This window comes from Amphiura filiformis, chromosome 8, assembly GCF_039555335.1.
Source record: "Amphiura filiformis chromosome 8, Afil_fr2py, whole genome shotgun sequence".
NCBI lineage: Eukaryota > Metazoa > Echinodermata > Ophiuroidea > Amphilepidida > Amphiuridae > Amphiura > Amphiura filiformis.
The window spans coordinates 70115510-70141912 of NC_092635.1; the positions used below are offsets into that span (position 1 = coordinate 70115510).

The window sequence follows — 26403 nt, forward strand, 5'->3', positions numbered from 1 at the left end:
ACTGACTCAGGTCACTATCAAATGGTGACCATTAAGTGTAAGCTGCCATATAGTGAAGTCAGCTGCTCTAAAAGTAAGGGTGTGAGTATAAAGTCCCGGGAATTTTTTTTTTTTTTTTTTTCAAAGTTTTTTTTCGGTTTTGTAGTGTCTCTGGACCTAGACCTAAATGCTAGGATCATGGTTGACCTAAAATATTGCACATTGTTTTGTAATTTTAATATGAAAATTGATACATAGTTTTCATGTCATACTCTATTAATGATATCAAAATGCATTGAATTTGAATGCATTTTGATATCATTAATAGAGTTAAAATTACAAAACAATGTGCAAAATTCAATTTTTTTAATTTTTTTTTTTTAGGTCAACCATGATACTAGAATTTAGGTCTAGGTCCAGAGACACTACAAAACCGAAAAAACTTTTTTTTTTTTTTGCAATTTGGTGCCGGGTTACCCGCCCGAAAAATGCGACGGGTACCCGGGCACAAAATTACCCGAAAATCACACCCCTATCTAAAAGTCACAGAATGTTTTGTAATTTATGCGCACATTGTCACTGCCGAAGTTGACCTGCACAGTAACGATCATAAATGATCAGCGTGACATACTTGGGACTACTTTCGCAAAGGCTCACAGAATTATTGAAATGTTTTTTGGCAGACAGCATCGAGTACATGAGAGAATACATAAAGTAAAGGAGCTGCTGTATTCAGGCATGAGAATGAACTTTCATGGAAAAACCTGAAACCGATAGAAAAAGCTAAAAAGCATTTGAAATTACGAAATAATGCCCCCACTACACCCTGAAAATAAATTTAACATTTTTAGTAACAAAAAAACCTGAATTCACATTTAAACCTGAGAATTCTCAAGCCTATGTATCGCTAACCAGACAAAGCACAATTGTGTATGCTAAGAGTAATAACATGTGTTGCACTACATGATTTAAAGCAGTGGTTCTCAACAGACCGCCCATGGGTTAGATCTAACTTGCCAACCAATTGTGCTTGGTCCTTTATCTGCACTGAAATTAGAGAATAAGCGATAGGAATTTTTATTTTGCCTATCCTCTCGTGTGATAGGCGACAGGCAGGTCCAATATTTTGAGTAGTGGATGCCGGCGCAGCCGTATCCACTACGATAAAAATATTGGACCTGCCTGTCGCCTATCATAGGTAGAGGATAGGCAAAATAAAAATTCCTATCGCTTATTCTCATTCTTAGTCAGTTAAATATTATTTTAATAACTGTAAACAATTTTTTTAAAGCAAAAATTAAGTTACCGTCATAAAAACTCCCCTCATTATAAAATGAACGAAACTTGTTTACAACTTCACGTATTCTGTTGCGCGTACTGCTATCGCGTCGCGTATTCCGCACTAGTCACGCATACATCGCGATACATACGCCGCACCTCTACAAGCGTGTAAGGCATTATCAAGACGCATGATGACGGGGTCGCTCTAGTCTACGGCCTGATAAACGGCACCGAATTCTTTGCGATTGTCCAATCAAAATGTGTATACTGAACTAGACCACTCCCACTGACTAAGAATATACAATAAACATAGCAAAACAAGGTGTAATTTGCTCTCAAACACAAATCTTTGAAATGATTTGGAAGTTCTGTCACCAACGAGCATTATATAATTAAGAACCACTGATTTGATCAAACCATGTTGGTTAGGCAGAATTTCTCCATACTTGAAACCACACAGAATACATTTTGCTGAGAACCCTTCTTGATTAAAATGTATAATCCTTAGATGACTGTTGCAGTGATGGCATCACTTCGGTGACGTTCTGATTGAGTTTATTGTATCCATCTCCTCTCCGTCTACGACTACTGGAATTCTTCCCCTCGATGATGATTGCGATAATCTATAAATAAAAGCAGAACACATAAGTTTGGTTAATTTCTTTCCGACTTGAACTAATGGGATTAATTCCTCCTAATTTCCTTTATTATGATTATAAAATGCCTCCTTAATTTCCTCTACATCTTGTGCTGGTTATAAAATGTCTGACTCCCCTTTTTGTCAAACAGGCCCTTATTGTTGTCATAATAAAGTGGACCATGGCTATCAGTATCCAAATTATCTTCTTGTGTCTCACTATAATGAGTGGCTGAAAGGCGCCAAAATAGGCCAATTTTGTATGATTTTTAGGAAAACCAGGGGATGCGAGTGCACCATCCGCATCCCCAGATACACCCCTGTTGAGACTGAGGAATAACCAAGTAACACTTCCAAGCGACAGAATAAGTCCCAAATATGTAACTGAATAGATACCTTTTGTTTATTGTGGTAGAGAAGATATGTTGCCATAATCAAGACGATAGCTGTGAGTGAATATGCCAAGAAATGACTACTGGAAGACTCCTCCTCCAATTTGTATAACACTTCGGCTTCTTCTTTCTTCATTTCATTTTGACTCTTTGCCTAGAGGATGACAAATTTGAAGAGGAAAATACACATTACTTAGTATGGAATAATTATCTGGGTATTTTGGATTGGGCAGGGTTGTGCAGCGGGGACTCTGCAAATATACCCTGAAAAATTATTGTTTACTTTGATCTGGACTTCGATAAAATTATTTCTGTTCAAAGTTAAGTTAAATTCCGGTAAATTTTTCAAAATTGTGCGACAAAACAATGGAAAACTAGCACTTTAAGGTGCATAAGATGATGTATTTGTGACATACATTTATGCATATAAAATGCATTCATAACCTACATTGTAGGTGCTGGAATAATTTTCCAATTACCTCATTAAGCCATACTGTAAGATCTTATGAAATTGGTTAATTTTTTTCAAACCTGATTTTTGGCATATATTGTAATATTTACATCTAAATGGAATCAGCTGCTGTGCTCGTGTAGGTCAACAGAGCATGATATAATGTGGTGGCTTTTATCGTGCATTAAATCCCCCATATCATTCCATCTTAAACGGTCAAAATAACCTGTGGGGTTTCTTTTACTTAAAACCTTGTTATTAAAATGGACAGAAACCTTCCTGATAAAGTAATTTCTAATATTATTTCATCATTTTTGACAAATAATAACAACATTAAAATTTGATAGAAATTGTAAATTTAAGCTCAAAATGAATATTTTGGGTGAAAATCAAAATCCTAATCCCAACCCTAATCCTATAATATTTTGCTGTAAACCTTTGACGAGCATGTACTACTGTGATCAGGTGGTGGTCGCCGTGCATCCTCTAAATTCAGTAAATTTTTATCGTCAACCGTGTAATTGAATGGGATTATTTTGAAATTTTAAAACACTTGAAATATCACAAACAAACAGGCCTATGTTAATAAATAATATAAATACAAGCTAAAACCGTTGGGGTTCGATAATGAAACCCACAAACCTAACCGAGTATATGGAAAATGCCATACGGCCGGGCGGATTCACAAGTTGCCGACTCTATCATGCCACTCGCCGCCTGACTGTGATGTTGCAAACATTTCCACTTGGCAACATCAGATCACCTCAGCAGCTAATCACAGACAAGTGCATTTAACACAGTAAATATGTGATGTGCGCTCAAAATACGCTCTCGTTAAAAGTTTATCATAACCCGTTATCCTAGTATCTTGAGGTGGTAGCAGCGATTTAACCTTAATTGACCTTTTTGGTATATTCCATAAGCCTTTGTGAGTACACCCGAAGCGCACATTGTTTATTGAACATCGTAATTGCGCACTACAAGTCGGCATGACATCAAATGACGACATCTCAGGTGTACTCGCAAAGGCTTGTGGGATTTACCGAAAAGGTCAATAGCCAAACTTCACAAACTGAAGAGATGGCATTATGGTATTAAAGTGAATGAGCAAATACAAAGAGAATATATCAGTGGTTTATCAACACATTATATGACTTACATATAACAATTAAACATCTGAACCGGGTTTATATATGGTCTACTGTGAGACAACAAACAAATACACTGCTGCAGTTCATGGTTAATTTGATAAAATATATGGATTTGAAAGCAAAATCTGTGACATATGGTGTGAGGGAAAAGAACTGAATGTAAAGGCCTATATTGTGCATTGAATCTGTCAAATACATGTATCTGTTAATACCACCTTGCCACTGAAATTGTTTGATTTTATAATGCTACAGGGTGTCCCTGAAAGAACTGTATCGTCGGAAAATGAACTATTTAAGTAATTGACCGCTCCATTTTTTAAATAAAAGAATTTTACGAACTACCTCATTTTCAGCCTGTTCCACGGAGTTGAATATCTATCAATGACAATAGACGCCTCATGCGCTGATGATGCACAGTGATTGGCACTCCGAATACAGATCATCGATTGATATTTGAATCCGTGGAAAGGTTTGAAAATGAGGGGGTTTCGTAAAATTCCTATATTTCACGAACGGTGTGGTCAATTGTCAAAATTCAAAAAGTATATGATAGCTGATTTATTTATCATCCACACCAGTTATTTAGTTATGATTAAATGTGGTGATAAAATACCCAAAAAAATTTAGTTTCAGATGATACAGTTCTTTCAGGGACACCCTGTATATTAAGTTAATTGTTTGTCTCATTGCGTTTAAGTTGCAGACTGGATTAATAAAAATGTAGGCAAAATACGCAAATCAGCTCATTAATATTCATAAATACGCAAATAACATGACACAAAAGTATACAGCACATCAGGCTACCATATCCAATCACCAAACCAAGTTTGATATAAAATTGGACGGATTGAGCATTATACCTGAGTTTATCGGTCGAGCTAGAATTTTCAAATATCATGCCATGCAAAAGTATCCGTCCAATTTGATCATTATTATGTCTTCAGAATATTTTTTGGTTAAAAACATGGACACAAGTCTGAAAGTTTTGCTACCAAAATCTCACTATCATTTCTTTGCAATTTTATACTCACAAATTCCACCTGTTGTTCTTGTTGAACTTTGATATCATGATCGCCAAGGTAATTCATCTGTTCTGCCTCCTGGTTCTTAATTGACATGTGGTAAGAGAGAGAAAACAAAAATAACTAAAGAAACATGGATTATAGGCTTTAATAAAAAAAAAGTTTGTTTCTGGTACATGTAGGTGGACTGAAAACCCATATGCATTGTTTTAAATTTTTATTTATTGCACTTATATTTAAAGTCAGAATTACACCTCAAATTACTTTGAGCTTTAGGACAAAATGCATGTTGATAATGGGAAACAAACTTCTTTTCCTTATTTGCCATACACTCTAGTCACAACAATTTTTTTCTTAAATAAAAATGATAAAAAACCTTTCTTGCATTCTATGTACAGGTGAGATTCAGAAGGTCAGAGGTGGAGCAGTCGAGAAATAATGAAGATTTGCAAGATGCAATGATAATGTAAAATAGTAACACCTTCACTGGTAACACAAAAGCCAAGAATACATACATATATAGATATGGAAAGCTACTAAACACTACATATACTGCACCCAAAAAGTATCCGAACACTTGAAACAAAAGCCATTTCTTAAAGACACTCAAACTAAATTAAATTTTGTTCTGCATGGATTTTAATATTTGGTACATGTTCGATGAACTTATAGTAATTTGAATAAAAAAGAGAGCTTTCCAAAACTGACAAAAATTTGCGGTAGGCTTTATTGAGCCTGTAACAATAGGTAGCAGAAATTGCTTTGAAGGAGGAATTATCTAAATTTGTCACTTTTGAAACTCAATCATTTGTCATTCAAATGAGTATAGCTTAGTGGAATAGAATCGCATCGTGCGAATTTAGAGAATAAGCGATAGAATTTTATTTTGCCTATCCTCTACTGTGTGATAGAGCGACAGGCAGGTCCAATATTTTGAGTAGTGGATGCCGGGCGCAGCCGGTATCCACTACGATAAAAATATTGGACCTGCCTGTCGCCTATCATAGGTAGAGGATAGGCAAAATAAAAATTCCTATCGCTTATTCTCATTCTTAGTCAGTTAAATATTATTTTTAATAACTGTAAACAATTTTTTAAAGCAAAAACTAAGTTACCGTCATAAAACTCCCTCATTATAAAATGAACGAAACTTGTTTACAACTTCACGTATTCTGTTGCGCAGACTGCTAGCGCGTCGCGTATTCCGCACTAGTCACGACATTACAGCGCAATACATACGCCGCACCTACAAGCGTGTAACGGCATTATCAAGACGCATGATGACGGGGTCGTCTGCCTGATAAACGGCACCTGAAATCTTGCGATTGTCCAATCAAAAAAGTGTCTACGAACTAGACCACTCCCACTGACTAAGAAAAGGTAATAAATTACGCAGAACAAAATTTCCCATCTATATACTATTTTAGTTTAGCGTCTTTTGAGGACAGCGAGAGCAATAATTACTGTTCTCCTACGTGTACTGCTCTCCTTAAATCTGATACAAGAGTGTGTTTTTAGCTCTCCTTAGTGAACCATTCTGTCCTTACATTCTATTGTAAATGCTCCAAACAGCTCTCCTTGAAATTCTCCTTGATGGCCTCAGAAGAGCTATTTAATGCTCTCCTAAAAATTTCAAATGGCAGTCCCTGTATGGCCTTTGTTTGAAGTGTTCGGACACTTTTTGGGTGCAGTAACAAGTATAGTGGCTACAATTGTGTGCAAGAATAAACATACAGTATATGGTTGAAATATGGAACACGACATATCGAAAGGTTGGTGCAACAAAGCCATACATGTTGCTGCAATAGCTGCCCTGTAGACATTTGACAATTTCTGCACAATGTACTGCACACAAACAATATGATAACTGGCAGCTATTGCTGCTTTTGCATACCCGGTATATGAGATGGGGTTTAGTGGGGATAGGCTAGTTGTTTGTGTAACCCAGGGTGCATATCATGTGAGGAAAAATACAGACACAAATAAAAGGCCATTCAATGTTTAACCCATCAACTAATTCTATCACTAAAATCTTATCCTCAATAACCCATACCTACTGTTCTACAAATCAACAACCACTGACAGTGTGTATGTGTGTGATGTGGTGGTGGGGGGGGGGGGGGGGCTTATTTAAAATGTTCACAGGAACAGATTTCATCAGTTGATAATAGTAACCAAAAGAATAATATTGAGGATGACAATGATGATGACTAATTCAATGATGATAACAATATATATGAAGATGATGATAATGATCATCATCATGCTAATAATAAAATGGAAGAAAATCCCTTAGGTCACATTCTCACTACACCTGCTTGATGAAGGGTCAATCATTGACTCAATATAATTCCATTGAGTCCATTCACACCTAGTCAGAACGCGAAATAAGTTGTCAATGTACATGTAGTCTCTGACCTAGCATGTCGTACCAAATTGCAAATAAGTGATAAGAATGCATTTCCATTCAATGTGGATTGAGTCTACATTGAAAATTTTACATTCAATATCCGGGTAAGTGGATCCAGTCCGATTCAACATCCCGTTAAGTAGACTCAGTCTAATTTAATATCCGAGTCTAATTCAATATCCGCGTACATGTAAGTGTATCCTGTCCAATTCAACATCCGGGTAAGTGGGCTCAGTCCGATTCAACATCCGGGTAAGTGTACCCTGTCCAATTCAACATCCGGGTAAGTGGGCTCAGTCCGATTCAACATCCGGGTAAGTGTACCCTGTCCAATTCAACATCCGGGTAAGTGGACTCGGTCCGATTCAATATCCGGGTAAGTGTACACTGTCCAATTCAACATCCGGGTAATTGAACTAAGTCCGATTCAACATCCGGGTAAGTGTATCCTGTCCAATTCAACATCCGGGTAATTGGACTCAGTCCGATTCAACATCCGGGTAAGTGTATCCTGTCCAATTCAACATCCGGGTAATTGGACTAAGTCCGATTCAACATTGGGGTAAGTGTACACTGTCCAATTTAACATCCGGGTAATTGGACTAAGTCCGATTCAACATCCGGGTAAGTGTACCCTGTCCAATTCAACATCCGGGTAATTGGACTCAGTCCGATTCAACATCCGGGTAAGTGTATTCTGTCCAATTCAACATCCGGGTAATTGGACTAAGTCCGATTCAACATCCGCGTAAGTGTACCCTGTCCAATTCAACATCCGGTAATTGGACTAAGTCCGATTCAACATCCGGGTAAGTGTATCCTGTCCAATTCAACATCCGGGTAATTGGACTAAGTCCGATTCAACATCCGGGTAAGTGTATCCTGTCCAATTCAACATCCGGTAATTGGACTAAGTCCGATTCAACATCCGGGTAAGTGTATCCTGTCCAATTCAACATCCGGTAATTGGACTAAGTCCGATTCAACATCCGGGTAAGTGTATCCTGTTCAATTCAACATCCGGGTAACTGGACTAAGTCCGATTCAACATCCGGGTAAGTGTATCCTGTCCAATTCAACATCCGTATTTGGACTAAGTCCGATTCAACATCCGGGTAAGTGTATTCTGTCCAATTCAACATCCGGGTAATTGGACTAAGTCCGATTCAACATCCGGGTAAGTGTATCCTGTCCAATTCAACATCCGGGTAATTGAACTAAGTCCGATTCAATATCCGGGTAAGTGTACCCTGTCCAATTCAACATCCGGGTAATTGGACTAAGTCCGATTCAATATCCGGGTAAGTGTACACTGTCCAATTCAACATCCGGTAATTGGACTAAGTCCGATTCAACATCCGGGTAAGTGTACACTGTCCAATTCAACATCCGGGTAATTGAACTAAGTCCGATTCAACATCCGGGTAAGTGTACACTGTCCAATTCAACATCCGTAATTGGACTAAGTCCGATTCAACATCCGCGTAAGTGTACACTGTCCAATTCAACATCCGGGTAATTGAACTAAGTCCGATTCAACATCCGGGTAAGTGTACACTGTCCAATTCAACATCCGGGTAATTGGACTAAGTCCGATTCAACATCCGGGTAAGTGTGCCCTGTCAAAGCCTGGCATTTTCAGGCAATTTTATACCCGGGTATCCGACGCATTTGCAACAAAAAAAAATCAATTTTGGAGTGTCCCTGGACCTAAATGCTAGGATCATTCATGGTTGACTTACCAAACAAAAAATATATACAAATTTCCCCCCAGGTAACCTGATGCCGAATTGTGGTACGAAAACCCGCCCGAGAATGCATAGCTTAACCTTGTCCAATTCAACAACCGGGTAAGTGGATCCGGTCCACATTGGACTCGTTTTTAACATATAGCGTGTGCAGTGAGAATGCAATATCAATGGATCAGTGAGAACAGGAAGTGACCTCTACAATCCAAGTAAACTTGGTTGTAATGAGAACAATTCTTGGTGGTCTGATGGCACACATGCATCTGTATGTTAACTAAGTCCGATTCAACATCCGGGTAAGTGTATCCTGTCCAATTCAACATCCGGGTAACTGGACTAAGTCCGATTCAACATCCGGGTAAGTGTACCCTGTCCAATTCAACATCCGGTAATTGGACTAAGTCCGATTCAACATCCGGGTAAGTGTATTCTGTCCAATTCAACATCCGGTAATTGGACTAAGTCCGATTCAACATCCGGGTAAGTGTATCCTGTCCAATTCAACATCCGGGTAATTGAACTAAGTCCGATTCAACATCCGGGTAAGTGTATTCTGTCCAATTCAACATCCGTAATTGGACTAAGTCCGATTCAACATCCGGGTAAGTGTATCCTGTCCAATTCAACATCCGGGTAATTGAACTAAGTCCTTTTCAACATCCGCGTAAGTGTACCCTGTCCAATTCAACATCCGGTAATTGAACTAAGTCCGATTCAATATCCGGGTAAGTGTACACTGTCCAATTCAACATCCGGTAATTGGACTAAGTCCGATTCAACATCGGGTAAGTGTATTCTGTCCAATTCAACACCCGGTAATTGAACTAAGTCCGATTCAACATCCGGGTAAGTGTATTCTGTCCAATTCAACATCCGGTAATTGGACTAAGTCCGATTCAACATCCGGGTAAGTGTACCCTGTCCAATTCAACATCCGGGTAATTGAACTAAGTCCGATTCAATATCCGGGTAAGTGTACCCTGTCCAATTCAACATCCGGGTAATTGAACTAAGTCCGATTCAACATCCGGGTAAGTGTATCCTGTCCAATTCAACATCCGGGTAATTGAACTAAGTCCGATTCAATATCCGGGTAAGTGTACACTGTCCAATTCAACATCCGGGTAATTGAACTAAGTCCGATTCAACATCCGGGTAAGTGTATCCTGTCCAATTCAACATCCGGGTAATTGAACTAAGTCCGATTCAATATCCGGGTAAGTGTACCCTGTCCAATTCAACATCCGCGTAATTGGACTAAGTCCGATTCAACATCCGCGTAAGTGTATTCTGTCCAATTCAACATCCGTAATTGGACTAAGTCCGATTCAACATCCGGGTAAGTGTACCCTGTCCAATTCAACATCCGGTAAGTGGACTAGGTCCGATTCAATATCCGGGTAAGTGTACACTGTCCAATTCAACATCCGGGTAATTGAACTAAGTCCGATTCAACATCCGGGTAAGTGTATCCTGTCCAATTCAACATCCGGGTAATTGAACTAAGTCCGATTCAATATCCGGGTAAGTGTACCCTGTCCAATTCAACATCCGCGTAATTGGACTAAGTCCGATTCAACATCCGCGTAAGTGTATCCTGTCCAATTCAACATCCGGTAATTGGACTAAGTCCGATTCAACATCCGGGTAAGTGTACACTGTCCAATTCAACATCCCGGTAATTGAACTAAGTCCGATTCAATATCCGGGTAAGTGTACCCTGTCCAATTCAACATCCGGGTAATTGGACTAAGTCCGATTCAACATCCGGGTAAGTGTGCCCTATCTAAGCCTGGCATTTTCAGGCAATTTTATACCCGGGTATCCGACGCATTTGCAACAAACAAAAAAATCAATTTTGGAGTGTCCCTGGACCTAAATGCTAGGATCATTCATGGTTGACTTACCAAACAAAAAATATAACAATTTCCCCCCAGGTAACCTGATGCCGAATTGTGGTACGAAAACCCGCCCGAGAATGCATAGCTTAACCTTGTCCAATTCAACAACCGGGTAAGTGGATCCGGTCCACATTGGACTCGTTTTTAACAAATAGGGTGTGCAGTGAGAATGCAATATCAATATGGATCAGTGAGAACAGGGAGTGACTTCTACAATGTAGGTCCGAGTAAACTTGGTTGTAATGAAAACAATTCCTGGCAGTGAGTCTGATGGCACACATGCATCTGTATGTTATGGTAAGAAATGTGTTGTGGTAACTAGTATTACACATGGTACACACTTGCCAATCTTGATTTTGAGGTGCAATCACTACAATCATACATGTGTTAGTGTTTTATTTGTCCATCAATTTCTGATGGAACTTCAGAAGCATAAATGCAGAAACATGCATTTTACATGGGGTGAAAGGTATGTACATTATATGCATGTTTGTGTTCACAGCAGTCAGTCAGGTGTTGTTAGTGCCCCATTACAGAATGATTTCATACCTCATTTTCAAATACAAAAGAGCTTTCAATTTCTTCATTATTTGCCGACTTCTCATAATCTGAACCTTCGCTTTCTTCGTTATCATTTCCAGGCTTGATATAAAATAATTGTATTATTATTATTATTTAAACCTCTGCATATTATACGTAAAAACTCCAAAATCAGAGACCTGTTATGGGCATAATTTTGGTTCAACTTGATAAGGCCTACAAAAGTTTGTAAATTGCCCTTATAACTCCAAAGTTGGGGTCAGTTGGTATTGTTTTTGTTTTTTTAAATATTTTGCCACATCCTGTTAAAAAATGTACCATATTGCATTTGATGACAAACAATGATTTCAAAGGTTAGTCAGGCTTGTTTTTTGAATCTGAGTTGTGTGGTAGAAATTACAAACAGGCAAAATATTTTATTAACTTTATACCAATGAAAATTCAAATACATAGAAAAAGAAACCCCCCAAACAAGACCTGATTTTTGATCAGTTTATAAGGCAATACAAACTTTAAGACCTAAATAATGATGATGACAATGATGTTGATGATAATATCAATAATGATAATGATAATGATTATACAAGAGCACCAATGGTGCTGTAGCTCATTTTCCCTAATTAAATATGCAAATTAGTTAATTAATAATAAAAATGAATGACTACAGGCGTTTGATGGAAGGCATGTGGTGGCAATGCTACATTGAGTCTACATTCATGCCTAGTGAGACTGCAAAATATGTTGTTATTGAGGTAGTCTCGGATGTAGGATGTGGTACCAAATTTTGAACATTGATTCTACATTCAATATTTGGGTAAGTGGACTCAGTCCAATTCAACATTCTGGTAAGCATCTGGGTTATATCCATTCCACACAGTGGACATGTTTTTCTTAGGGTGTGTAGTGAGGATGCAAAATCAATGTGGATCAGTGAGAACAGGGACCTCTAGGTCTGAGTAAACCTGGACAGTAAACTTGATTGTAATGTTGTAGTGATAGCATTTCATGGCAGTATGATGGTACTCATGCATCTGATGTTCTTTATTGATATACACATAGCCAGAGTCTAGAACCAATCTGATCACTGATCAGTCACTTCCAAATCTGTCCAATTTAAAGTCTGAGTCGGAATTGGGGAAAATTTCTACATTTGCCGATCTAATGAGCCGATTCATTATTGTAACCCCAAATGAATAGTATTCACGACAGCAATATTTTATTACAAAGGTTGACTGCTTCAAGGTGACTGTTTGTCCCAGGTAGGTGACACTACATGTAGTTTAAAATGTTTTTTACTCGTAACTATTTTGGCATCAGTCAAAGCAGAAAGGGCAAATTATAGAGGGTGCCCTAATTAATTTCTTAAAGAGTGTAGGATGTGTTTTCAGATCGGCAGATTAGTAAGCAAACTGATGGCTGATCAGCAGCTTCAACTCTAGGGTGGACCAGTTCTTCATTTTACATGGATGGGAGACAAAGTGTTATATTTATTTAAACATTTGTACACAGCAGTCAGGTTTTGTTAGTGCCCCATCACAGAATGATTTCATACCTCATTTTCATAATCTGAACTCACACTCTCTTCATTATTTGCAGACTTCTCATAATCTGAACCTTCGCTTTCCTCATTATCGTTTCCAAGCTTGATGTAAATTAAAGCAATATTATTATTTCATTAGGATAAATTAGAATTCCAAGCCTGTCTAATCACATGTAAATACATGTACTACATTGGATGTCTGTTCTTTTACTCTACACATAGACATGTTGTACTCTGCAAATCACATTTTCAGGGACTGCCTTTTGAAGAGAGCGAGAGCATAATTGCACTCCTAGTGCTCTCCTTAAATCTTAGTGAACTACATACGTGTATTCTGTCCTTACATTCTATTGTAAATGCTCCAAACAGCTCTCCTTGATGGCCTCAGAAGAGCTTTTTAATGCTCTCCTGAAAATTTCAAATGGCAGTCCCTGGATTTTTTTGAAGTGGTATTTTTATTATAAAAAAAGAATTTCATTTTATAAGACAGGGCACTGTGCTATTCCAGTTGAAATCCATACATTTATTTTTGTACATCCCTTAAAGCCATAATGTGTGATTTGCTTCACAGCGACGCCCTAAATTTTACTTGTATTTCAACTTTTTGCATAATTATAATGCCCAGTGGTATACTAAAATACCACGTAAAAGACTAAGCCTGAAGTGCTTTAATAACAGTAAACTTTAACTTTTTGTGTTAAAACCGGGTCGACCTGGTTTTATTCAGAGTTCAACGATCGAATACTTGCCAGGGGTAGCGTTTTAAGGGGTCTCGGGGTCCAGGACTCCTTGATTTGGCAGGTCCCCGTGATTTGGACCCCTTAATTTTGTACGTCTGTGTAGAATTAGATGCCTGGACCCCTTTATTTGCCAATTTGGACCCCTGGACTCGGCAGGTCACCGCTAACCCTGATACTTGCTAACATGTACCGTGGATGTTAGCTTGCATGTACACACGTCGAGCGCGATGCTCCATGCAGTTACATGTAATACGATCAACGAGCATAGTACACGCATTGTAGGCGTGGGAATGAATCGCAATTTAATTTCCTCATTTGTTTGGCTCGAAATTAAAAGGGGATAATGTGATCAGTGAAAACAAACATTTAAATAAGAATCTATTCGTTATAAATGCAAATCACACATTATTGCTTTAATTAATGGAAGATATGATGATGATCTTCCACACAGGGAGTGTGAATTTCAAACGGTAAAATCTGTACCCCCTGTGTGGGCAATATAATTGAGGTCATGTCTACTGTAGGGCATGTATGTAATTCAACTGGAACAGCCAATTTTGGAAGGTTGCTAAATATTCAGCTTAGATACAATGTACGCTACAGAGAAGTTCAGATCTCTCTCAAGTGCTCTCATGTGCACTCTGTTTAGTCCGACGAGTAGGACCTGTTTTTTCTTAGTTTACCAACTATACTCTAACTCTGATCGCTCAAGAAAGATTAACCACAAAAGTCCACTAACTGCTCCTCCCGAAAAAAAAAGGTCCTACAATAAACGTCGCTTGCCCCCCACGTTGGTTGAAAACTGGTCACTGCTTGCAATATGAAACCATGATGTAATCACCCCAAATATGGAATAACCCTTCCCAAAGTCACGCCCACTGGATATGGCAGCGACCACCTGTTGTGTATATCACTCATCTATTCTCGGTCAGTGATGGTCTTCCAGGGTCTGTGCCGATACCAACCTTGGAGCAAGAGCGCAGCACATGTGATCTAGGTTTTATATAGATCAAGTTTACACAATTCAGCCTGCATGCGTGTTTTAAACATTTGATTTAATTATGTTGTATTTAACCATTTATAATATTGCGATTAAAAAAATCCATTTAACAATATCATGGCCTTTGAATATGTCATGAACTCCGGATGAAAGATATAGGCCTATAGAAAAAAAATATAGGCCTATTCACTTTTTGTCAGAATATAAAAACAAGTTGAAATGAATATTTAAAATTTTGTTTCTACTCCCGGTTTCTACTGCGAGTTGTTTGCTTCATTATTTTCTTACTTTGTTTGAGAAATGAACATCAACATGTACGAGATAAGATCTTTAGGCCCATGAAAGTCAATTCGAGTTTATCGTCACTTTTTTTTTCCAGGTTGGTGAGGTGACTTTTTCATTTTTTATTTTTCATTATTTCATCAGATTTCATAATATTGACCTAAAATGCGTGTTGAGCCAAACTCATACATGTGATTTATAAACATGTTTTTTATATGGGTAAAGAACTAGAAAAGTTTAGAAAAGAGCCTGGTTTTACTTCCAAGTTATGAATATATGTTTTACAATCAAAAATATAGGCCTATGTTTCGCTAGTGAAAACACCGATAGGGCCTACTTTGAAAATAATGAATTATTTTGGCATTTTTGGTTTCCAAAAAGCTGAGACCATAATACCTAAATTTGTCAGATATAAAAACAAGTTGAAATGAATATTTAAAATGTTGTTTCTACTGCGTAGTTGTTTGCTTCATTATTTTCTTACCTTGTTTGAGAAATGAACATCAACATGTACGAGATAAGATCTTTATATAGGCCTATTCACTTTTTGTCAGAATATAAAAATAAGTTGAAATGAATATTTAAATTTTGTTTCTACTGCGAGTTGTTCGCTTCATTTTCTTATCTTGTTTGAGAAATGAACATCAACATGTACGAGATATTAAAAGATCTTTCTTCCATGGTTTGACTACGTCGCTTTTTTTTTTCTAAATTCTGTTTTGCCTTGACCACGACTTCATGAAAGATGGGAAAAAGTGATGAATTTGCGAAGCTCCTTCCAGAGAAATATTTATGCCTCGTGGGAAATCCGGGCGCGGCAGAAAAGAAAAGAAAAGAAAACACAAATCATCCCGGAAATCATCACTGCATTGCACAGAATAGCAAATAATATTGGAAGTCTTTTTCCAATAAAATAATTTTGAAGAATATTTCCAACCCCTGAGAATTTCTTAGAAAACACAAAATAAATCTTGAAGTTATTTATTGTGTGAAAAGGTATTACAAAATAATGTACCTCATCTAAAAGTCATCTTCCCGCACGCACCTGAGCAATACCGTCATTAAAAATTGGGAAACCCCATTGATTCTACCACTGTAGCTGCTTTCCCAGGGGTGTTTTGCAGATTTAAGTATGTTTACATTCATTTTCCATCACAATTCTAATTTGATGAGAACTAGTAATTAGTCATAATAATTTTAAAACCATCATGGAATTACTTTAATTAAAAATATATAATTATAAATGCATATTTTCCCCATTTTTATAGAATTATCGGTAATAATAAAATATATCACCCCCGTCATTTAAATGTAACATTCCAAAACAATTTCCCATTCATATGGTAATTAGAAGTAAACAACTAAACAAGAGGTCCCTGGACAGAAATAAACAAGCAAAACTAGTGAAAAAAAATTAAAACTAAAATATTTAAAATCCCTACAGGCATAGTTTGGAGGTAGAAATTTTTAAAACTGTATTTTGGATATTTTCATAGATTTATTGCCAGTAGTTTGAGGGAAAATGGCGACCCAGAATGGCGACCTGGGCTTCACCGGCTGTCGAACTTTGAAAGTATTAAATTTGCCAAATCAGGGATCATGCAGCTACTTTTGCCTTATTTTAATACCATGAATACATTTACAGGATCCCTGTCGACACGCAAAGTCCCGGGGCAAAGTCAACATTTTCAGAGGATTTAAGACCCAAATATCAGTGAATGTCAGGTGAATGTGTGTTAAGCTTATTGAATTAAAAAAATTCTGTAGTTTCAGAAAGTGGTATTGATTGCAAGGAAAGGTGTTTGTTTTAAAATTGTGTGTACAACTTCAGGGTCAGTCCATTGCCATGGACATGCTAGATTTGCGGTTGGGGTGTGCATCGTGACTGACCTCGGAGGGCGACCCGGGGACCGCTAGGTGTCTGGCTGATAATTCCAGTTACGCAATTGGAAGCCCCTCGGCATAATTTGTCTCAGATTTTAACCGTCGCCTGTCAAACAAAAAGTTGGGGATTTTCTATTGGTCGTCAAATTGTGATGTCACCACTGGTGTCAAGTTAACTTGTACCGAAATTCCGGTACACCAACAACGAATATTGTAGGACCTTTTATTTTGGGGGGCGCGGTCACTGGACTTTCGCGATTCGTCTTTCTTGCGCCATGTGAGATAGTGATCATAGTGTGAAATGTGTATAGTCTGGTACACTCTGGTATTTAAACTTAGAAATAAAAGGTCCTACTCGTCGGACTAACTCTGTTAAGGGATCTGGAATGAGTGTTTTGAGCATTTCAACAGTGGAATTTTTTGTGGGACATGAGAGCACATCAGACATATCGAATTGCACTCTGAATACGAAGAATGCCTTTCTGATATCAAATACATTTCATTTTTTGAAATTCGCAATGTAATACAATGTAATATATGGCAAATCATTAAAAATTGATATTTTTGATATTTAACAGTACTCGAAGTAAACTTTATAAATCTGATGATTTATACTTAAAGTGTATGAAGGTGGGATGAAAAGCCGACGATCAATTGAAAATTTTGACCTTTCGTATTGAAGATATGGATTTTTTTCCCAAAACACCCACAAAAAGTAGGTCTTTTGGGAAAAAAATCCATATCTTCAATACGAAAGGTCAAAATTTTCCATTGATCGTCGGGCTTTTCCTCCCAGCTACATACACTTTAAGAATATGTCATTAGATTTATACAAGAATTTGTCTTTAAAAAAGACAAGTTCACGGATCAAGTGTATAGTACATGTACATGTACTTTGAGCTACTTTGGTCTAACATTCAATATTTATATCTAACCTACTCTGCACTTATTCGACAATACATAAGTGATTTGAGGCTTAATAATGATACCTGCATCTTGACTCTGAAAACAATATTTTTAAAAACCTCATTTTGCATTTAGTTTTTTAAGCCACCTCGGGAGCCACCTACAGGATCTCGTTTTGCATTTAGGATTTTATTGCATTGCAAAGTAGCAAAACTTTATTATAATGGCCCAATTCGAGCCTGGAAAAGGCTATCCCCTCTTACAACCTATCGACAGGTCTGATTTCTATAATGAGGTGTAACCGGGTTTGCAAGAGATAATAATGCCAAATCTAAACACCATGAAATTTACCACATCACGACCAAGCTCACATTGGGCGCCCATTCCTTTTTTAAGGAATTTTACTAAGTCACCTACTCAATAGGAAACAAATTTGGAAAATTGTATCTTATCACAAGTAAACAAAATAATTACACAGCTTGCTCTTGCTAGCTTTTGTCAGGGTCAGGGATATGTATGAACACCAATATGAAGTCAATAAACATTAGCTAACATTCAATTAACTATAGATAATGGACTTAGTTTTGAGCAGTGTAGTAATTTTCTGAAGTAAATCGGAATGATGTACGTTTACTTTGTAATCAGGCCAGGCCAGGATCCTGCTAGTTTTGATTAACCAATCAGTTTTGTGTATTGTAAGCATGTAATGGCTATAAGCCAATTGAAAACATGTTTCTAAAAAAGGCTAAAAAATTCCTACTCCTGGACAGACTCTTTTCTGGGTTAGGGCTAATTAGTAAGTTGTCAGTGTGGCAAGATTAGATATTTTAAAGGCATACAAACTAGGGTATGAGATATTAGGAATTATTTCCTAGACTCTTATTCACAAGGCTGGTGTGCTACAATACCTATTCATGACACATGATATGTAAGGGATAAACTGTGCATATGAGATGTGGGGAAAGTGGCATCATTTCACTGCCGTGAAAAAATTTACTTCGAGGACTGTTATATATCAAAAATGTGAAAAATATCAAATTTTAATATCAATTTGTCATAAAATTTGTAATATCATGAATTTCAAAAAATGAAAATTATTTGATATCAGAAAGACATTCTTCGCATTCAAAATGCAATTCAATATGTCTGATGTGCTCTCATGTCCCACAAAAAATACTGTCGAAACTCATTCCAGATCCCTTAAATGAGCATTAACATCTAGCGGGGCTTTTATGCATAATCACCCAATCCTATTAGTATTACTGGTCTGATGTTATGATTGTGGGATGATGGATTTTATTTTTAGCCAGTTGGAACCCCACTTCTGTGTTTACGCTGTCTACGCAATAAAAAACTATTTCTCTGAAAGCAATTGTAGTTAAACTCTCTATTATTTATAATATGGACATTAAATTGTATCGCTCTATACTGACATGTATCACATGTTACCACTGGGACTGGGAGATGTGTTAAAAAAACAATTTGTAGTTAAACTCTCTAGATGATAATACATTAATTATATCACTCAATGCTGACACATTAATTTATCATCCTGATATGTTGGTACAAAAATGTACTTGCTAAGGCAAAAAAAAAAAAAAGGTTTGTCTCAAAGCTCACGAGAAATTTATAAACAAATGCGAAATGCGATTTTTTTATTTTTTATTCCCGACTTTTTTCATGGTATTTTGAGAAAAAGTCTGATTTTCGCCGAATTTTTCCGGAAAAAACTATTAAAAAAATTGGGGGGGGGGAGGGGGAAATAAAAAAAATGTCTGCATTTCTTTTTTGTCAAATCGTGCGATTTTACAAACGCGCGAGCAAGCTTTGAGACAAATCTTTTTTGGGGGGGGGGGCCTAATAACAGGGAACACACTGCTGTAACAACGTCAACATGCAAGAGGAAATGTTATCCTTTTAAATGTCATCCTTAACAAATTCAGTTGTATTCATTGTAAGAGTGCAAAAGAAGAGCAGGATTATGCATATAATCTTTAGAAGTTGTCATGCGCAGTGCACACATCACATTTACATGCATGGGAATGCCCTAAAACACACACACAATTCCAAGAGCCACGGCAAAAATTATCGGGAACGACAAGAAGTGACAATATAAATATCATTTTAATATCAAATATTTCAGGAACAAAATTATCTAAAGGAATTATCTGTGCCAGTCACATTGACACTTCAGTGACCTCAAGCAGTCCACATTGTCCTGGGTAGGGGGACTGTTGACTGGATGGGCATAAGTTACATGCTATGACTTTTCACCAAAACTAAAGTTTTGATCAGCTCGTAATCGGTGGGAATTGTTAGGCCTTTACCACTACGCCAAAAAGTATACCCACAAAAAGAGTGATATAATTGGCCTATATGGCCTATTTTGTGAGTGTTAAATAAAGTTGACAGAGTATAGGACTTTGAATTAATAATTTGTGATACTTTTGGCGAGATGTCACAAGACAATCTTGAGATAAAATATGTTAATATTAATCTGCGCTGTTATAGCCCGCCGATTACGAGCTGATCAAACTATACCATACTTTGATCTAAAGATCCAAGGAAATCAATGAGGTGAAAAGATAATATTATAAAATCAACATACCTCTCCATTATAGTTGCCCCCTTGCTCCTGATAGTACTGCTGTTTATCCTCTCCATTATAGTTGCCCCCTGTTCCTGGTAGTACTGCTGCTTATCCTGCCCATCACCGTTTTCCTCTGCTTCACTTTCTGATGAATATTCTTCAATTTCCTCATCCTTCGCATCATTATCATCAGCACCATTGTTCTCTGCTTTGTATTCTTCATCCGATGGGTTTTTATTCTCATCCTGGTATTTTGGGGTATCGTCTCCTTGTTCCTGGTTTATACCTTGACCCTCTAATGTTTCCCTGTTGTCAGCTGTCTCTTCTGGTAATTCATCTTGTTGACCTGACTTTCCTTGCTGTGGATCAACTGCTCCTTGTGGATTGTATTGTCCTGACTGTGGTTTGTATTGGCCTTGCTGAGGATTGTATTGCCCGTCCTGTGGTTTGTATTGGCCTTGCTGAGGATTGTATTGCCCGTCCTGTGGTTTGTATTGGCCTTGCTGAGGATTGTATTGCCTGTCCTGTGGTTTGTATTGGCCTTGCTGAGGATTGTATTGCCCGTCCTGTGGTTTGAATTGGCCTTGCTGAGGATTGTATTGTCCGTCCTGTGGTTTGTATTGGCCTTGCTGAGGATTGTATTGCCCGTCCTGTGGTTTGAATTGGCCTTGCTGAGGATTGTATTGTCCGTCCTGTGGTTTGTATTGGCCTTGCTGAGGATTGTATTGCCCGTCCTGTGGTTTGTATTGGCCTTGCTGAGGATTGTATTGTCCGTCCTGTGGTTTGTATTGGCCTTGCTGAGGATTGTATTGCCCGTCCTGTGGTTTGTATTGGCCTTGCTGAGGATTGTATTGTCCGTCCTGTGGTTTGTATTGGCCTTGCTGAGGATTGTATTGCCCGTTCTGTGGTTTGTATTGGCCTTGCTGAGGATTGTATTGACCATCCTGTGGTTTGTATTGGCCTTGCTGAGGATTGTATTGCCCGTCCTGTGGATTGTATTGTTGTCCCGATAGTGGATTATTTTGTCCTTGCAGTGGATTATTTTGTCCTTGCAATGGATTATTTTGTCCTTGCTGTGGATTTTGTCCTCCTGGCAGTAGATTATCCTGTGGATTGTATTGTTGTCCTGATAGTGGATTATTTTGTCCTAGCAGTGGATTATTTTGTCCTTGCAGTGGATTAATTTGTCCTAGCAGTGGATTATTTTGTCCTTGCTGTGGATTTTGTCCTCCTGGCAATAGATTATCCTGTGGATTGTATTGTTGTCCCGATAGTGGATTATTTTGTCCTAGCAGTGGATTATTTTGTCCTTGCAGTGGATTATTTTGTCCTTGCTGTGGATTTTGTCCTCCTGGCAATAGATTATCCTGTGGATTGTATTGTTGTCCCGATAGTGGATTATTTTGTCCTAGCAGTGGATTATTTTGTCCTAGCAGTGGATTATTTTGTCCTAGTAGTGGATTATTTTGTCCTGGCAGTGGATTGTATTGTCCATTTGAATGTATATCTTGCTGTGGATCATTTGCTTTATATTCCTGATCGCCATTATTTTTAGGCTGGCCAAATTCATCTGTGTTAGAAGACCCTACCGGGTTCTTGTTTACATCCAGGTCTTGTGGCAATTCTTTAACTTCATCATTTCCTGTCTCTAGATTCTTTTCAATCCCTGGACTTCCATCATCTGCTGGGAGATTAACATCTGCTGGATTTGCATCTAACTTCTCTGCATTATTTTCTACATCTGGTGGAATTTTGTCCTCATCATTTGTGGGTAGTTTCCCATCATCAACGCCAGTCTCTGCCTCGTTTTCAGTGTTTTCAACATCTTGGTCTGTTTTCTCCTCTACCTCTTCCTCATTTCCTGTGTTTTTGTCTTGGTCTGTTTTCCCCTCTTCCCCTTCGTCATTTCCTGTGTTTTCAGCATCTTGGTCCGTTTGTCCTTCACTGTCACCAGTATCTGGAACAGTATCGTCTGTGTTAAATGGAAGAAATAGAAACATTTGCCACTTTAGACTATGTGAAAACTACAAACAATTCATAACACAATGAATTTGATTAGTAAAGAAGTGTTATGATAAAGGAGCAATGAATTATAACTTTGAGCTCAACAAAATAAGCAGTAATAAATACAGAAAGAAAACATAAACAAGGCGGTTCTCGAACCACGAGTCTCGCCTTCTTTCGCAACTGCCTGCTTTCGTGATTACTTTTGGTAGAAGTAAATGAACCTGCAACCCATGGTGACCCCGAAATAGCCTTCCAAACATTTGGCTCTAAATGTTGACTGTACCCACAAAGTAATTTAAACCTAATGACTCCTGGATGACCTTGGATGACCCCGAAATAACCAACCTTCCAAACATTTGGCTCTACATGTAAATGTTGACTGTACCCACCAAGTTTCATGCACATACATGTATGACGGTTAACGGTTTTGAGTAATTTAAACAACAAAGCCAACAATGAAAACCTTTTTTTCATAGCACTTTCCGTAGCAAAGTTACATCTTGTCAAAGATTGACTTTCATCAAAAAGATTCAGCTAGCAAAATTCCCCAAAACGGCATTTCGGGGGTGTTTCTAGATCTTAGTCTCATTATGACAGCAGCTTTTTTTAATGGAACTGCTATCAAAATCCCTCTAAAATTCCATGTGCGATTGTCTTATCACCATAAAAAATCATATATTTGGGTCAAGTGAAGTATAGAAAACATATTTATGTAAGTTTCCTTCTTCGGCCAGTTGTTTTAAATTTCTGTGTAAATATGCATTGACATTGTCGGCGAATTTGGTTGACTAGCAAAAGTGTTAACTAAGGTTTGCCTGGCATACCTATATCTTTAAGCATAGATTTTGTACATTTAGCACCTGCAAATTTGAATACTTGGTATATGATTATGGAACATGATTTTCGTAAGTACCGTAGTAGTACAATGTAGACTTGATTCATGAGAGACTGTTCTTACCTTAGGTAACCCAGGCAAACCTTAGTTAACACATTTGCTAGTCAGCCAAATTCGCCGATAATGTCAATGCATTTTTACATAGAAATTTAAAACAACTGCCGAAGAAAGAAACCTACATAAATATGTTTTCTATACTTCACTTGACCCAAATATATGTTTTTTTATGGTGATAAGTCACCCGCACATGGAATTTTAGAGGGATTTTGATAGCAGTTCCATTAAAAAAAGCTCCTATCATAATGAGACTAAGATCTAGAAACACCCCGAAATGCCGTTTTGGGGAATTTTGCTAGCTGAAACTTTTTGATGAAAGTCAATCTTTGACAAGATGTAACTTTGCTACGGAAAGTGCTATGAAAAATGGTTTTCAGTTTTGGCTTTATTTACTCAAGGGCTTTAATTTGATATATAAAATGATGCAGTTTGATGGCAAATTTGAATTCACCTAGCATACCTACTTACCTTCTTTTGCAGTCTCGGGAGACGACTCTGACCACGATAACCGCAGTTTAGGTAATTTCTGTTGTATAAATGCATTTGCTTCGCAGATACTACTGAACCCTGATTGCCGATCCCCACACACACCATCACAATGTTCTTGCGACACCTCTAGTTGCAGCAGTGCACTCAATGCAGAGCATGTGTCATGCTTTGAAACTCCATGCCAAAATTTAGAGTAATTTTGTTCAAGTCCTTTCCTCCGTTCGGAACTGACACAATTGCTTAAAGCAAGTTGAACAAATTTGCGACAGACCATATGCTTCAAGTTTTCATTAGGTTGGTCATGATCCGGTGCTTCATTTTGTAACCTCATACGACATGCAGTACCGAACTGCGCATCACCTCGAGCAACAGGGAACACGTAGAAGGTTGTGGCAGGTGGCCCACATTCTGTTAATTGTTCTACCAAAGAATGGTAAGAGTCTACATTTAATTCTGCTAGAGGAACAGGAACTGCAAGAAAGCACTGAAAACACGTACTCAAAATGAAAAGCACAACAACAGATCTAGATCGAAAATCATTTACATTTTCGACACGTCTCATTTTTGCGTCGTAGGTCGCCATTTTTATTTTGATTTGTTGTGACCTCAAATGACCTTTTTTAAGGTTATCACCTGGGTTGCCAGGTGATTTATTTATTTATTTATTTATATAGCCCAGATAGCCAATATTTATTTATTTATTTATTTATTTATTTATTTATTTATTTATTTATTTATTTATTTATTTATTTATTTATTTATTTATTTATTTATTTATTTATTTTTATTTATTTATTATTTATTTATTTATTTATTTATTTATTTATTTATCATTCATTCATTCATTCATTCATTCATTCATTCATTCATTCATTCATTTATGTTATTTTATTTGTTAATTAATTAATCTATTTTTATCTTATTATCTTTGTTATTTTTTTTTATTTGTTCATTCATTTATTTATTCATTTATTTATTTATTTATTTATTTATTTACTTACTTATTTATTTATTTATTTATTTATTTGTTATTTTATTTGTTAATCAATTAATCTATTTTTATCTTATTGTATTTGTTATTTTTTTATTTATTCATTCATTTATTTATTTACTTATTTACTTATTCATTTATTTATTTATTTATTATTTATCATTCATTCATTTATTTATTTGTTATTTTATTTATTATTTTATTTGTTAATTGATTAATTAATTTGTTATTTTATTTGTTATTTATTTGTTTATTTGTTTATTTGTTTACTTTTATATGAAATATGAATTTTACCCTAAAATCCTGAATTTTGTATGTACCTTAAAAAAGGAAATTGAAAGCAACATCTGGGCGCATAATCACTATTTTTAATGCTTAAGACTTGTTTAACAGGGGAGTAGCCAGCTTTCTTTGTCAGGGGGTCAAAATATTAATTTCAGGGCAAAGACAAAAAAAAATTGACGGTGTAAAAAGGGCTTTATTGGTACAATGTGCGCAAGCGCACAAAAATTTTGTAGGATCTAGTTTTGTTATTTTCTTGCTAAAAACTTTTTGACCCCTCCCAATGATAAGGAGCAAAAACTTTTTGACCCCCGCCCCCTTTTTTTGGAGACCTAAAACTTTTCCCCCTCCATTTTGCCCAGCCCCCTCCCCGGGAGCCCCCTACCAAAGTATTTATGAACACTCCCTTAGTAGGGGGTCTATATCCTTTTTTCAGGTAGGCCCTACCTGGTTTTTTTTACCAGCCATCAACTTGAATTGTGGTCCAAAAATAAAAAAACATCAAATCCCAAAGGAAAATCGAATTCTTTAGGGGCTGTGCAATAAATTATGAGCCCCGGGGGGTAAAATTTCCAAATGGCTCGCCAAAAATTCTTTGCCCCCCCTTGCACATGCCAAATTTTTGGGATCTCAATTTCCAAATCTTAAATGGTCTATTATAGATGTTGCTACTTGCTAGCGCAGCGTGCAGACAAATTTGCATATTTAAGCGTTTCTGTAGCAATTTCCTAAGCCTTTTTAGCAGGTGGTGGCTGACATGATCGAGCCGGCAACTTGTGAAAGCGCCCGGCCGTATGGCATTTTCAATATACTTGGTTAATTTTGTGGGGTTCATCATCGAACCCCAACGGTTTTAGCTTGTATTTATATTATTTATTAACATAGGCCTATTTGTTTGTGATATTTCAAGCGTTTTAAAATTTCAAAATAATCACATTCAATAACACGGTTGACGATGACAATTTACTGAATTTAGAGAATGCAATGCGGCCACCACCTGCCTTTTTAGCGTGTTTTATTTAAAAGGCATAGGGCCTGCACTTTGGCTCGACATTTGAAAGGGGTGTGAATTCATTTTGGATACGCCCTATTATAATTAGGTAATACTCGAACACATTCCCTATATGTATATACATGTACCACATGTAGTAAATCTGTCTGCTTTATCTGTATTGTGCCTTTCTTAAGCAAATAGTTAAACACGATTTCATCAAACATTATAACAATA

The 26403-nt window shown here is 37.1% G+C and overlaps 2 protein-coding genes across 2 annotated transcripts; both read right to left on the bottom strand.

Moving 5' to 3' along the window:
- Window positions 1–1561: 1561 nt before the first annotated feature.
- LOC140159403 (uncharacterized) lies at window positions 1562–11610 on the bottom strand. Its single transcript, XM_072182867.1, has 4 exons — window positions 11522–11610; window positions 4923–4997; window positions 2294–2443; window positions 1562–1883 (listed from the first exon to the last, which is right to left on the bottom strand). The coding sequence occupies exons 2-4, from the start codon at window positions 4977–4979 to the stop codon at window positions 1749–1751; spliced, it is 342 nt and encodes a 113-aa protein (XP_072038968.1). The 5' UTR covers window positions 4980–4997; window positions 11522–11610; the 3' UTR covers window positions 1562–1748.
- LOC140159402 (uncharacterized) lies at window positions 11531–24485 on the bottom strand. Its single transcript, XM_072182865.1, has 4 exons — window positions 23882–24485; window positions 20473–22426; window positions 13065–13154; window positions 11531–11614 (listed from the first exon to the last, which is right to left on the bottom strand). Exons 1-3 carry the CDS (start codon window positions 24483–24485, stop codon window positions 13085–13087), a joined length of 2628 nt encoding a protein of 875 aa, XP_072038966.1. The 3' UTR covers window positions 11531–11614; window positions 13065–13084.
- Window positions 24486–26403: the final 1918 nt, after the last annotated feature.